The 16,496-nt window shown below is 34.0% G+C and overlaps 1 protein-coding gene across 3 annotated transcripts; it reads right to left on the bottom strand.

Moving 5' to 3' along the window:
* Positions 1-137: 137 nt before the first annotated feature.
* On the bottom strand, positions 138-10,141 carry LOC105147702 (class E basic helix-loop-helix protein 23). 3 transcript variants are annotated; one of them, XM_011058893.2, is made up of 5 exons: positions 9,481-10,141; positions 5,767-5,919; positions 4,433-4,624; positions 3,516-3,652; positions 138-2,761 (listed from the first exon to the last, which is right to left on the bottom strand). In XM_011058893.2, exons 2-5 carry the CDS (start codon positions 5,890-5,892, stop codon positions 2,608-2,610), a joined length of 609 nt encoding a protein of 202 aa, XP_011057195.1. In that variant the 5' UTR covers positions 5,893-5,919; positions 9,481-10,141; the 3' UTR covers positions 138-2,607. The 3 variants fall into 3 exon arrangements, with proteins under 3 accessions (XP_011057195.1, XP_011057194.1, XP_087271799.1); XM_011058892.2 differs by having other exon boundaries at positions 5,767-5,922; positions 9,481-10,138; XM_087415673.1 differs by lacking the exon at positions 9,481-10,141 and adding an exon at positions 6,726-7,231 and having other exon boundaries at positions 5,767-5,922.
* Positions 10,142-16,496: the final 6,355 nt, after the last annotated feature.

Below are 16,496 nucleotides of genomic sequence, written 5' to 3'. Positions count from 1 at the left end.
TTTTGTTAAACTCATTTTTTGTTAATGTAAATAAAAGTGCATTACGAAATTAGAAAATTTCAATATTTTATCATGTTATTTAACATGTTATTTTAAAAGAGGAAAGCAGTCTTGATATTTTCGAAAAAAATATGCGGTGAATATAGAATTGCTTTTATTACAATATAAATCTCTTAAAACGAAACATTTTTCTTTTTAATAATTTAAGGCATTTAGGAAAGAAGTTATAATGTATGGGTGAGCAACTTAATTACCCTGTATTCTTGTATAAAATTTTTCAAATACAACACGAATGTATACATGAAAAATGTCGCATTATAATAAAACCGTGCCATGTAAATTTTTCATAATAGGACCGTTTCCATAAATATTAAAACCGCCAGTTCAACTGTATAATTCTTTTAGAAAGTAAGAAACATGTTTAAAATCTTAGTCATCTTTAGCTAATTATGCATGGTTATGGAAATGATTCATACGCACAAATAAAAAATTATGTGAATGCGATATTTAATCGTAATAATACGCTATTCAATAATAATATCAATAATAGTAAAATACAAACGCGTGGCGTGTGAAACAATGAACATGGCAACTACCATCACAATGACAGTGACAATGATAATGATAACAACGATAATAGCGCGCATGATGACAACTGTTACACATATATTAATAATTGCGATAATCGACTGTAAACTTTCTTACGACTTATGACTTCGAGACATAAAATTGCGACTGAACAATTAATCTATCTAATAGTAACATGCATTTATATATGAACGTTATAATAGTTACGAAACTAATAAATCAGCTGCATTTGATTTGTCGCAAATGTACAGTTAACAAATTTTAACGTAATTGCTATCTGTTAGCTTGATTAGTCTGTTTAGGTATACCATACCACTATTATGCTTCGTCTTTATGCAAAATTACTTACGTAACAATTAATAATCTTTGAAACAGAAATGGGTAAAATTGTAATGAATCTGTTGGTAATCATCAAATGTAATTTAATTAATTTTACATTTGTTAATTACGTTTGTAATTGGCCATCAAACTGTTATTACTTATGTCTATAGCTTGCAGCTAAAAATAAAACTGATGATTGGAAAAGATTATAAATGTAGTTATTGTGATTGGTTAATACCAATTGGCGAATAAAGTGTTTGTCATTTAGATAATTCGCGGACGGAGAAACGCATATGTTGCAACAGATGATATCACTACAACGAGAAATATTAAATTAATGTGTTATTAATTTAATATAGCAACAATAATAGTAATAATGTAATAATAATATAACAGTAATAATGATAATCTTTCAAAAGGAGATTTTAAAAAATAATAGAATATTATTCGAAATAAAATATTAAAAGATAATATCTCTAACCATGTAACAATGGTATTCTATATAGGAATGATAGTTGTATAGCATAGTTATAGTAGTAGGAATAATAGTAGGAGTGATGATTGCAGTAGTAATAGTGTAGCAATATAGTAACAGAATAGTATTAGTAATAGGAATAAAAGTAATAGTAATAATAGTAGTAGTAGTTGTAACACTAGCGTGATAATATTTTGCACTAAAAATCGGCAATGTTGATAAAAGAATAAATTAATCGATATTTAATCGACAGAAAAACTCACAATGTGAATTTGCACAACCGTCATTTTCGGTGTATTTGATGTGCCATACGATATAAATATTTTCTGAATATGTTCTCTTTCTTTCTCTCTCTCTCTTTCTCTCACTCTCACACTCTGTCTCTTTCTCTCTCGATATATATTCTATATGTACAGCGAGACGCACGTTCTACCTGAACACGTCATTACTTAGATATTTGGAGAAGTACATTATCTTTTTCAGCCCTAGATAAGAAAATAGACTAATAAGAATTTTGTTACCTGCTTCACATTTTGCATCACTCATCCTTGAGTTAAAAGGGAATGAGAATTAAGCGATTTTTCAATAACGAGCTAAACTTTTTAGAAATTCAACTACGTAAGAAAAATATAATGTCTAAAATTATAATACGTTATTCCTCAAATCATTTTAGACAAATATAATATAATTATATAATATAATTATAATGGAATCTTAGGGGTTTGGCTGTTAAGATATTTCTCTAGCGTAGTAGATAGAAATTAAGTTATAAAAATAATGGCTTTCTATGAAACTTCTTCTAAGGACATCTCGAGAAATCTCTCTTTGAAAAGGATTATGCGCTCAGATCGGAAACGTCCCGTGTATTACGTATCTAAAAACGCGTATTCTTTCTATTTTTCTCTTTTTCTTGTCCTTTCTTCATTCATTCCGCTATATTTTGTTATGTTTATCTTATCTTTCTCTTTCTATTTGTTTTCCCTTCTTCCTATTCTTGCGTTTCTTTTATTGCATCCCGGCGGACTCATCGTTTTGTTGCACGGATTTTTCGAAAACGTACGACGATCCATGGCGAGTAATGAGCAAATCGTCGCGGATTGCTGTCTCTACGAAAGGCACTAATATGATAGTTTATCACAGAGTCTGTGCGTGTACGTGTGCGCGTGTATGTGGTATTGTATGCATGTACGTGTCCCGACACTTGTCGTTTAGATCGAATTTTCTTAGATCCTGCGTTCTAGATCTTCGTGGAGAAGACTGTTGTTGTTGGTCTCGTGAATCGATGTGGGGGATGATTCGTCCGGTTGTTCGCCCCCGCTTAATTCTAATTGGCCGGTACTGTCACCGCTGCTGGAACCGCACTCGCCATCGACAAATCTGAAAAAGAACAGAATCTTTTTAATATACTAGGCAGAATGTTCCATTTTAATTGCACATTTCATATGTCTCAGTGATTTCGTCTATTTCAGAAAGATATTTTAAGTAAAAGTTTCAAGAAATCATAATTTTTAAAGAAAAAATGATGCATGCAGTAAATTTTTCATATCACACACATTTTTTAAATAAAATACATTAATAATATTTTATCAAACCACAACATTTTTTTTTATACCTGTATAACATTTTTATTCTACATGTAAAAATATTAAGATTGTAAAAGATAATTTGGAGAATAATTTAAATTTTAGATTGACATTTCTGTGACACATTTAAAATATAAATCTCATTAAAAATATTTATTTTCCGATCTTACTTTAATATATAAAAGATTTATCTACACTCTGAAAAAAATATCTAAATTTCAATTAATATTTATTTGAATACCAATTAAATGTTTATTAAATATAAAAATATATTTATTTGGTATAAAAAACATTTTAATTTGATTTAACAATTACTTCTTTTTATTAAGTAAATATTTATTTATCGTAAGTAAATATTTAGTTGGTAGTATTTAAATAAATATTTATTTAAATTTAGGCTATTTTTTTCTCAGTGTAAATATTCATTCTTTTATTTTTTTTCTCTTTATTTTTCTCTTCACATATAAATTGTTTAATTTTAATATAGCGGATAATTATTTCACGCTATGTTGCGATTTAACAAAACACTAGATTAGAACAATACTCACGTGTACGGCTGTTCTTCGCCGCGCATCTCGCATATGACATTCGTCAGTGCTATTATATAATTTTTAGCCAACGTGAGCGTTTCTATCTTGCTGAGCTTCCTCTCCATTTTTACGTGTGGTATTACCTCGCGTAATTGCTGTAAATTACAATCGGGAGAAGTGGATTGAAAGTCTATCTATTACATCGAGTCGCATTCGCGATAAATAACGACTTGCAATCTAATCAAATATGGTCGAAAGTTGATACATTTTTAACGATGTTACGCATGATCAGTCAATAAAAGAATTACTTATCGGATAGAGCTGCAGTGTCATAGAATTGCGAGTTATCATTTATCTTCCACATAAATCAATGTTTTACATATTGCTATTGTTTGTATTTCGTCGTTCAATGCCGATCGACAATGTTTCGCGTAGTAATAAATAATGATCGTAATATAATCGAGTTAAATAAACAAATCATCTTTTTTTTAGCATTAGAAACAAATAATAGTAAAAAAATTATAGTATTTTTAATTGCAATATCTTTCAAATATTTTATTATCAAATATTTATATTAATTATATTAAATAAAAGAAAGAATCCTATTTTCAGTCGAAGCAGATCTTTGTGCTTGATAATAATAATAATAATAATAATAATTTCTTTAACTTATTTCCTCATCTTAATTTTTATTGATCTAATTTTCACTTATAAGTATTTTAAATACATGGCATTTCCGTTGCTCAGCATTCCCGCGGAATGACGTGTTTATGGGACAAAAATCGATTATACTTCATTATTTTCACTCTTATTGTTCGTGATTTAATGTTCCGTAGCGAAAGTTTCTCGTTCTTCGAAAGTTTTTAGCAAAGTTCGTCGCGCTCGTCGACGCGACGACGAAGCGAAAGCTGCCTGAGGAAGCAATAAACTGTTACCTCAAAGGCATCATTGAGGGAGTGCATTCTCATTCTCTCTCTCTCGTTACTCTCGAGCCTCCTCAGGTTCCTCTCGCGCGCGGAAATTCCGCTTTTCCGTCTCCTCGTGGTCGGCGGCGCACTGCCGCGATTTCTTCTCTTCGCCTGCTTCGGACTCCTCTCGCTTCCGCTGCTGTCGCTCTCCTCGCCCACCTGTTTTTCGTTCGGTTCATAACAGAATAGATCTTCATTAAATATTTGCTCCAGTGTTTCATAGCCCAACGCGATGAATATACGAGCGAATCTCCATTTGAAAACTTCCCACAAAGAAATTTACATTCGAAAATTGTGTATAATATTTGATGTATAATATTTGCGACTCTCAATCCATTCAAAGAACACAGAGCGTTTATAAATATCTTGTACAGTGCGTTTTTTTATTATCTTTAATCGTGTTTTATATAAAAAAAATGGTAATATAAATATTTTATTATAATGTAAAGTTTTTATTTCGTTAAATTGATTTTAGTAACACTTTGAAAAGAATATGATTAATTTTTTTTAATTTATTCTAAATTCACTGCTAATTTAATATTCATTTTGAATTAATTTTATAAGAAAAATGATTATCTTATAAATATATTATAAAAAATTTATTATCCAAAGGTGAGTCTATATCCAAATATAATCGACACAAACAAAAGTGATTATTTTAATGCGCGATAACGTCTTACATAATAGTATTTCCTAATCTAATCTAACCGATCTTACCGTGCTATTTTCATCAACAAAAGAACTTATTTAACCTCTTTACCTCCTTGTTCCTCCTTTTAACAATGCGTTTCGAGGATATTTATCTAAGCGATAAATGCTGATAGATAAAATGTTTGTAATTTTCTGCGGTGCTGCATAATGCTGATAAAAAAAAATAATTTACTCAATTTGGATAACCGATAATGAGTGACATTTGTTCCACGTATTACGTCCAACGGTTTTCGCTTTTAAAACTAATTTATTACCTATTCATCGAATTCGGTTGGAATCAACTAATTTTGTTTATGTATCGCGTTGCAAACATTATATTCGTGTCTCATTGCAAATTATCTATTTCGTCGTGCTACAAATCAAGAAGCGTCGGAAAAGCCTGTCTTATCAAATCGGTATGATAATAAAGAATTATGTGGGTCGAGTATCTTTTTTTATTCGGTGTAAATGCTTACGGAACTTTAAAAGCCTGGGGCGAGATAATGCGCGTCACAAAGTGCGATAAAAAAAAGGGAAACGAGAGAGAGAGAAAGAGAGAGAGAGAGAGAGAGAGAGAGAGAGAGAGAGAGAGAAGAGAATAGGTGAAATACCTCCGCGACATGGTGGCGAGTACGTTTGCCGGTAAGCGAGTCAACGGAGGCGTCGTCCAGGTCGATGTACATTTCCCGATCACCGCAGTCTTGGTCGCTACTCGATAGCCTATCCAGGCTTCGCATTATTCCGATCAAAATCACAGCTCGATCCTTCTGTAACAGATCGCATTATTTTTAAAAAATGCGTAAGTGCTAGAAAAATACTAGAAAAGAAAGCAGGAAACGCTCTTCTTACGCAAATATCGTTGCAGCTGCCTTCCTATCTTTTTCATAATTATAAATGATAAAAAATAAATACAGTTTGTAATAAATGATGAATGGAAAGAAGCAATTAAAAGTTAATATCTTTAATTAAGTTCTTATGATATTGTAGCTGTGTTTAAAAAATAAAAAAATATTATATAACAAGGATTAAATTATATTACATTTAAAGTGTCTGCTATAAATATAGATATGTTTATGCAAGATAAAATAATGATGTTATTCAAGATTTCGAAAAATAAATAATTATATATTATTATACACTTTATAAGATTTATATATTTGAAATATATATGTGAAATAAAAATAAGATGAAATATAGAATCACATTATAATGAACAATATTCGTGATAAAACTATTACGTCTTACGGGATGTACATAATGCAATAATTTATTGCAGAGAAAAAAAACTTTTAGAATCATCTATCAAGATTAAACGTCATTATCGATGCTGACGCTAATGTCTCGTTCGATGATTCTGAAATATCCGACTACCAGACTATAAGTCACGATGCTGCTTCTTTAAAATATTGGCTCTGTTATTGCGAGTAAAGCGAGATGGAAAAAGAGAAAGAGAGAGAGAGAGAGAGAGAGAGAGAGAGAGAGAGAGAGAGAGAGAGAGAGAAAGAAAGAGATCAACACAAGCACGTGTGGGTGATAATATTATCAAATCGGGGTATCCCGTTTTTCCTACTTTGCTCTTCAATGCCAAGAATTGCCGCTCGTGGCCACGTATGCACATGTCAGATTGGACCAATCCGGCTGTCAGAATCGAGACCGGTGATTCGAGGTGGATGCGAAACACGACTTCTCCATGGCTCTTACTTTCTCCCGCTATCGAGCACTCATGCGATTGCTCTTATGATATTATGATTTCGTCAAACCTTGACGCGTAAACGCATGAACAGTAATACAGTCAGATCGGGCTGTCTATGAAATTGAGCAATACAGTGGAGTTGCATAATGCACGATAGTATCGGGAATAATTAACTTTCGATTTTTCAAACCTCCTGATGTTTCTGAAGAAATTCGTATGCAACGCCGAATTTTCCGTAGATTCCTTCGTTTTAAATTAAACTGAAAAAAGAGTCTAATAGCTGTCAATTGTTGAGCAAAATAATTTCAATGAAATGTTTCATTAATGTAATAAAAAATAATTTTACTTTTGTAAATATTTAATAATTGTTACTAAACAATTAGTTTGGTATTATATTATTATGTTTGAATACTTATTAAATATTTAGAAGAGTATAATTATGTTTAATCATATTAATATTTAGTTATACGAATATTTGATTGAAATTATTTCACTTAACATTTGAACAGTTGTTCAAATCCTTCTTTTTTCAACGTTAAAAAAAGGTAGAATGTTTTTCTCGTATTTATTTTTCGAAAATAAAAAGTTACAAAATTACATTAACATATTAATTATATCAATATATTTCCTTAATTATATCAATATAAATGCCTCGATTATAATATTTCGACACAGTTCATTTTATTCACTTGATATCTTTCATATCGAATTAATATAAAATTTATGCGAAGTTTTCTACAACAGTAGTTGCGACACGTTATTCGTTTAGGAACATATTAGCTTAATGCGATTATAATTAATCGCCGAGTGGATACGTTGGTAGCGAAAATTTGCAGCCCCACGCACATTCGATTCGTAAACGCATGCTTGTATTATGTTAACGCACGCAATATTGCTAGCAAGCATGACAAATCGACCTACAATTGCAAAGTGGCGAAATACACGAAATACAAGGTCCAATTTTTCAGGACACATTTCTATCGCGACAATGATACATAAATTTTGCGAGAACACGCTGCATAATAACAAAGTCACTTCTCTATCTTTTAATAGGTCGTATCCGATATCGATAACTCTGCTGCAATAACTTATCGTAACTCTATTCCTTCTCTGGCGCACATTTTGTAAGTTTTTTATGAGTTATGTACATATATATTATCTATATATATGAATATGTACGAATCATGTATTTTATATATACATATATATATATATATATGTATATATCTTGATAAATAAATATGATAATATAAAAGTAATTGATATGTAAATAAATTACTATATATATATATTGGATAAAAAGTCTAGTTGTATTAATAGGAATTCTGATTAAAAATAAACAAATCAGAATTTTCTGATTGAATCTATTATAATTCTAGTTGAGGTAATTAAAATTTTAATTGATAGGATTACAATTTTCTGGTTTATTTTCAACCAGAAATTTTTCTCAATATATATATATACACGTATTACAAATTATATATGTGAAATACATGATGTAATTTTATATAAAAATCACACATATATATATTGTATATTATATATATATATATCTTAGAATTATATAAACACGATAAGAATTTTAATACTTTGCATATATACATTAGAAAAAGAAACTATTAAAAGTAGTATTCTTATCAAAACGTTTCTGTTGAAAACCGTTCGAAAACAGCACGCCATTTTGATTGCCATTTATTTGTATTATCGAGCATTAATTTGCTTTTATTATCAGCGCAGATATACTCGGTGCTCTTGACGCGTGAAGAGAAAAGTATCCGCTTATCGGATAAAATGTCAAGGGCGATGTAACAGCGACAGGAAATGTTTGATCTCTTGTTTTAATTTTCTGAACAATTTTGGCGGACGCGCGGTGTATCATCAAACATATATTCATTGTTGAAGACGCTTGTTATGTATACGATCGAATGATCTCTTCGATAATAATTAACGCCGTATGATAACCTTCGAGTGCCACGTTATGATTTACGGTGGCGTACCATCGTATCCGCGACGCCGCCTCGCTACGTAAGCTAATCTGACGCCGAGTAATCTGACGTTTGAGTTTTCTTCGAGCCCAAAAAAGATGTATTAAATGAATTATTTTTTTAATAATTAATTTAAATCTAATCGCTAAAATCGATTTTATATCTTGATCTTATTAATTAAATCGCCTTTAATTTCAAAAGAATATAGAGAACACGTGTCACGGGAAAAGCTATGAAACACTGCACTTCGAATGCTTTTGTATCCAAGAAATATGTCAAATCAAGAGAAAAGATAAATATCTTTATTTTGAGAGTCAAAACGATGATTTTTTTTTTGTTACAAAATTTGACTGTTTATCGATGTTAAGAATTAAAATAAAGTCAAATTGATATCTTTTTATCGATTTTTGCGTGTTCGTCGGATATTGATTCTCTTTCCTATTCACATCGAGATCGCACGCGCGCGTTAGAAAGCTCTTCACAGTCCGTAAACGAGGCCCCTCGGTTGACGTCGTCGAAAGAACGTTGCGGTTCCGGATCGCGAGCGGCCGCATTCCGGGATGGCGCAAAAGTGCGGACGTGTTCGTTCCTCGCTCGCTTCGTCGTCTCTCGCTCGGGTGTCGCGAACGTAAAAATGTATTATTTACCTCGCCGGTCGATTATTCTCCATCAGTGCCCCGTGTAAGTGCGGCGAGTGGCACGCTCACTGAAACTGGCGTCTGGCACTAGCGCGCTTTTCGCCGCCGAACGTCCCGCACACTTTTCCTTTCACACGACACTCACTTGATCTTGCCACTAAATCATCATTCGTTCCTAGCCCGCGAGCCCGCTGCCTTCGACGATTATCAATAATCGCTTTGCCTGTCGCGACCGATGTTGTCAATTTCAACTCGTAAACAGCAACGTCGACGACAATTATCGGCAATCACGATAAGGAAATTTAGAAAAAAAAAATTAAATTAGAGAGAGAAAAGGGGGAGGGAGGGGGAGGAAGAGAGGAGAGGAAGAAGAATCCGAATCACTGTTTTTCAACACAATTGCAAATTTCTCGTTTTGAGAAAGGGTGAGAGGAAGAGGGAGGAGGAGGAGGCTTCAGCAAAATCGCGTATCCGAAAAAAATCGGGAGCGATATTTTATCAACGACTACATGTACCGATATAGTCAGGGCCGGCCGAGCGCCCAATGCGGACTGACTATAACTGTAAACGATCACTTGTCGGCGAAGTGAGCGAGGAAGCCCCACCGGCTTCCCTCGGGGACTCCCGCCACTGGCATGAATATACTCGTGCGACAACGTGCCAGCGTATACCGAGAGCGGCATGCCGGCGTACACCGAGAGATACCAGCGGACCACCTCGCGGCTCCCACCAAACCAGTTCCTACTCCAGAACCGCTTCCACCTGCTCTCTCGCGCTCTGAATATGCTCCGAATATGCGCCCGGACGCGCCCGGCCGATTACCCGGGCGCAAAAAAAAAAAAATAATAATGAAAAAAGAACCTTTCGCGGAATCGCGAACTAACATTTAAAGAGCGAGCACTCGTATCGGACAATCCTTTTTATTCCGATCTCTCAACCTGATCCTTCGAGTTCTCTCGGATTAAGAATGTTCTGATTTTGTAATCTTTATCATATCACGTGCGACTGGCTGCTGGTTTTATTAGAAGACTTTTCCTTTCGATAGACGACGTTTGTTCGTTCTCTCTTCCTCGCTCTTTTCCTTTTATTCTTTATGTTTTTTTTTTATATTACTAGGAAGTATGACACTTGATGTTATGTAACGAGTAACTTCCGCAAAAATGTGTGGAAACCTGTTGCGCATTTATCGTTGCTATAAATAATTTGTCGAGTACCCAAACGTATCGTGCGCCTCTTCCTTCGGATGTTTTTATTGTTATTTTTTTAGTTCGTGACAGTTTCAACTTAATTGTTATTCTGAGGAGATATAATTATCTGCAAAGTGTCGAGCCGATTCTTCAGCTGTTTTGGAATCGATTGTTCTTCGCGTTGATGTCGAAGCACTTGTAACTTTCAATTAATTATCGTGATTAAAAATAAGAGGCTTTTTTAACATAAACTAACTTTGAGGAAAATATTTCTCGTAATTTTTTTAACAAACTTCAAGAGGGAGTTTTAACAAACTTTATAACCTTGGGGTTTGAAAATTAATTATAAAAATATGCGAAATTAGAAAAATGTAAGAAACTATTATCTTTTTCGAATTATCTTGAAGTTGTCTAAAGAAAGAAATTAAAAACAAAAGCAATTTTCTTCTCGCATAATTATTGAATACAATAGTTAAATATAAATGATATTTAAAGGTTGCAAAAAGTCAGCACTTGATATACTGAAATTGAAAATTAAACTTTCTATATAAAGTTTAATAAGATTAATATTGAAAAATTTGAATGAAAAATTTTTTACTTCATTTTAATTATTTCTTTAAACATGTGTGTCTACTTCTTATTGGCATAATATTTGCTCTAGATTCTAAATCACCGCCAATTTTGTATTTTGTACAAATTAATGTCTTCTATTCTACGTCATAAAAATGTGTTCTTATAATATTGTTACAATCCGTAAGTAACTCCTATCGGAGTTTCTCGTGGCTCCTCGTTCGAACCGGTTCCTGACGATTCGAAAAAAAACTGTTATCTTTAAACCCACGAACCTCCTGGCCGAGAACTGTACGTTGTGCGACGCTGCAAAACGTGTCGCTACGCTGATTGCGCACAATTACAAAAAAAAAAAAACAAGAAATAGAAACAGATCGAGAAGAATACCAATACACAGCCTACTTGCTTTCGTCGAGTGACGTTCTTCGAGAAACGCGAGAACATCGACGGGACTCGTCGACGGGGTGCAGCGAGGCTCCGGTCAGGATTTCGCTTCCTAACCGGAACACTTTCGTCGCGCTTGCTTTCTAGATCGCCGCCGATAGATCGTCCGGCCGAGGCGTTCCGCGACATAACGGTACAGCGGAGGAGCATTCCTGCCGGGCTGAATCGGTCGAACGTTGCACGAACCTCCGTTCGTTGTCCACAGCCGATGATCACGCATCGGTCAAGGCTCCTCTCGTACCTTTTCCACGCCGCTACCTTCTTCCACATTTGTACGGGCGAGCCACCTTCACCTTCTCTCCGGCACTGCGGCGTCCTTTTCTTCTCTCTCCTCTCCCCCCCCCTCCTCTCTCTGTCTTTTTTTGCCTCTCTTTCCGTCTCTCTCATCTTGTTCTCGTTTTTTCCCCTGCCTTTCGCGCCGCGCTCCGGCCGGCAAATGAGGGAAAATGCGTTTAGCTTGAGTTACGCCGAGATGAGAACAATGCGTTCTTACGTCAGAACTAACGAACGAACGAGCGAGCGAACGAATGATGAACCGAACGATTACGCTTGTAACGATGATGTCTCTCGTAGAAACACCCGTGACACGCGAACACGCATCGTAAGTCTTCGTGATGTAATCCGTTATCGTAAGATAATGTTCATTCGAAATGCCGAAATTTCACTGGATTAACATCTCACCAGTATGATGCTAATATATATCAAACAACGGAATAGATAAATACATAATAACATGATAACGTAATTGCGTGTTCGCCAATGTGTAAATGTACGTATACTTGATGTCTCTATCGAGATACGCGCTTCATGGAATTCTGTTAATTTATTACTCTCGTTGAAGTGTAAGTTCTTCATGTAAACTGCAGTAAATTATAGTTAAGTTAGTCCGAATTAAGAGAAATAAACCTATTTTCGATCAAAGTGGATCTTAGTGCTTAAATATTTCAGAGTGAATTTATAAACATATCCAATTCAAACCGCGCGACGAAATCTTTTTCAGTCTTGAAACGCATTTATGAACAGAACTAGATCTGAATTAATTTTCAAAGACAGGGCAACTTTTGAGATTTTTTTTTTCTGAAAAGGCTTACTTAAAAAGGCTTTCCTTTATTGTATGCGAATGTAGAAGTCATACGGTTCTCTGACTCCTTGCTCGACTTAACGTTAATTTGATTCCTACGTGGAAACTTACTGTGAAACAATAGCGTTCCAAATCTCAATGGCAATTGCGTTATTGGACCACTCGGTTGATATCAAACGCACCACGACGTCAGGACAGCACTCGGTGCTCTCTTGACTCGGCAAGAATTCAACTGAAAACATATTGATACACACCTTCTTTTCTGCATGCTCTCGTCGTAGCATAAGAGCGTGCCTTGCATTCTTGTCGCATTGTCCCAGGACAATGTTCGGCCCGATAAAGCTACCGACTTTAACTTACACCTGGTGTCTTAGAACTAGAGCAAAGTATACGCACAATGTTTCTCATAACACATTTGCATATAATACTTCAGAAAATAAGAACATCGAGGACGATCGACGTCTTTCGCAAATTTCAATGTTCAATAGTATTTAATTAATCTAATGAGGTACAAACGAAAGTTCTATCAAGGGAAAGTCCCTTCTAATACGACTTATTATACTTTAACCCGTGGGAATCTCAGCTCAAAAAGAATCCTTTTCTAGCTAGACAGTCCATTAATGTCTTGTCAGTAGCATGAATTATTATGAAATTTAAAAACATGGAACATTATTTATTTATATAAGACATTGTATTAAGACTCTTGAGTAATCAGCATAGTCATATTGACGTCAAAAGCGAGAAATGCAGCACATTAATTTTTGTTACTAAATTTTTGTTACTGTCATTTTTGAAAATAAAAATAATTTGGATAAAACAAAATGATGACATCGCTTTTTCTTTAAACATTTGTTTTCTTTAAAAATTGAACAAAAAATATGCTTTATACTCTCTCTTGACAGTTAGTAAATAAAAAGTGATTAAAAACACGTGTAAATGAAAATAGGCTACGCATGCGTATTGAAAGGCACTCGATAAAAATTAACGTGTCATTCTAACTTCTGACGTCACAGCTCTAAAAATAATTTTGTTGGACTATCAAAATAATTAAGGACACTCAAACTGGCTATTAGAAACGTAAAAACTTTTTACATTATTGTTCATTATGTTTGAGTTTCCTATATAATTATTTTGACAATTCAACGAAATTATTTTTGATCTTAGATAAATTTTTTTCGTTCTTTCCGTGTTGAAACATGCAAATACAAAAATAAATAATCACGATTCATATCTTGGTGATAAAGAAGTATGAATATTAATGATATTAAGAATATTAATGATATTCTTCTTATAATGAAGATAACTCATTTTTTTCTTAATTGCATGCATACATATAAAAAGCTTTATAAAGTCTCTGAAATCGTAATCTCTTAACAAGAACGTTTATATCGTCAGTCACATTGGCAATATTTTATGATCGATGTCTCTTTGGTAATTGAAGAATCCTTAAAAGGACAGAGAAAGATCGTATTTGATCTTATTTAACTTGATCCCGGTCATGAAAAACCGGTTTTAGCGTTTCTTCGTTACACTTTGCACGCATTGTGTACGCCTCATCCGCAATAAAATTTTTAAGGAACTATCGAGACTTTCCATTTCGAAATGATCGATTCCATTAATTAATTCCCAAGGCATAATATCGTCTTGGTTATTGATATTTATGGCATCATTAACGAAGTAATGTCTAAAAAACGTCCTTCAGCTTTTTTTCTTCATTCGATCACTTAATCTTATCAAGATATTTTTTTCTTTTTATAAGTATCCCTTTATCCATTTATTTCAGAGAGTCTAAGATTATAGAATCAAAATTTCCAAGCAGTAATTTTTTTTGTTTCCCATTATTTCTAGCAAGCATTGTAAAACGTTTTTCAGTTTTTTTATTTCACTCATATTCATTTCCACCAATGTAGATTAACTTTAATCTCGGTTCAACTTATTCTTCGTCTTTTTCTAGTTGTAAATATTAGAAAAAGAGTTTGTATAAACGGATATCAATTACTTAATCTTATTAAAACACTTCTTTTATCGGTGCCACTTTGACCGTATTTACTTCAAAGAATCCAGGATTAAAATAAAAATTTCCAAGTAATAATTCTTTCCAATTATTCCTATACATTGAAAACAATTTTTGATTGAAAATGGATTAATTAGAATTTTTTTATTAGAATTCTAGTAGATAGATTAAGTTAACCGAAATTTGAAATAATCTGATTGATACAATATTTTTGGTAAAATTTACTAGAATTCTTATTTTTACTAGAATAATTATATCAATTAGAATTATAGTAGATTTAAGGAAATTCTGATTCATCCATTTTCCACCAAAATTATTTAATCCAAACATTTTTCTCAGTGCAGCAATAATTGTAAAAATTGTAAAACAATGATCCATTAAATCAATGTTATCACACAATCGATAAAAAAATTGTTTTTTTCTAAGTTAATGATTTTGTAATTAAAAAATTTAATTAAGTAAAGAAATATTATTTTAAATTAAAATAAGAAATAATGATAAAATAAGTAAAAAATTGATAATTAATTATTCTAAGCTAATTATTACATTCTTAATGATATTTCGTAACTTAAACGCGCGCTTATGAATTAAAAAAGATAAAAAGATAAACAGCAGCATTTATTGTCATTGTTGTGCGTTAAAATTAAAAAGATCAACTCGCCCGAATCGGTACATCGCGTATGCTCGTCACGAACGCTCGGTATGCTGCCTTAAATTATCTCCCGATCGATCGGCGACATGCGACGCGACGGGTCCAAAAAACAAAAAATAAAAGTTCCATTAAGTCGACGGGAATCCGCCCTCGCCTCGGGCACAATTTCTCTCGAACGATCCAGGTCGAAGTCTGCAATGGGAGGTAAACGAGGGGAAAGAAAGGAAGGAAATTGCAGGTTCTCTCCGTTCATTTAATAAATTTTATCACTTGCATATCTGGGATTACGTCGGTCATTTAATGCGGGCTACTTTGGCCCGATACGTGGGAAAGAGATAGTCCAAAAATTAATTCTTTTGATTAATTAAAATCCTTAAAATCTTGAGTCAATCTATGATAATCATCAGCATAAAAATCAGACGATCGTCGTCATCTTCAAAGCGTTCCGGGTGGCTGAGATTTTACCGATCGTTCGTGAGAATAATCGACATCGCGGCGGGGATTTTCAACGTGTTGCGCGTCAGTATGAAAATGCTCCTTTCACCCGGATTCTGGCGAGGGAATGTCGTTGAAAGACGAACGACGAACCCGAAGTACGATAGGCGCACTGGCTGGATTCGCTCCGTTCGAATCGTTTCGATGATCGAGCGGCCGATACGTATAAACGTTTTAAAATCTTCACAATGAACACGTATAAGTGCGTACAAGCGAAAATATAAGGTCAATATCTCTCGCCCACATCTCTCGCCCGGATCGATTCTTATTTCGCTTTTACAGAGTCGAACAATTATGGCGCGTTAACATGACGGCGGGTATACTCAGTTATTAACGAAATTGCTCGTGTTACTTTGGTGTATGCCCTGTCTGTCCCGATGCCGGAGAAATCCAGCCCGTTGCGAGTTAATTGGACTACTTACATATTCCGGTCCGCAGGAATTTTTCCCCGCTCGCACGCTCACGCGAAAGGTCACGCAAACGCGGATGTAAAGGCGAGCGAACGGAGAACGGTGCTGGTGTACACGCGCGCACGCGTTTGCTGCCGTGATGCCAATTTTTGTCGCTTTGATCCAGAAAAAT

The sequence above is a fragment of the Acromyrmex echinatior genome, chromosome 18 (genome assembly GCF_024713525.1).
Source record: "Acromyrmex echinatior isolate Ae372 chromosome 18, ASM2471352v2, whole genome shotgun sequence".
NCBI classification, from domain to species: Eukaryota; Metazoa; Arthropoda; class Insecta; order Hymenoptera; family Formicidae; genus Acromyrmex; species Acromyrmex echinatior.
Note: the sequence above shows the minus strand (reverse complement) of the source record. Positions and strands in the feature narration are given on the sequence as shown.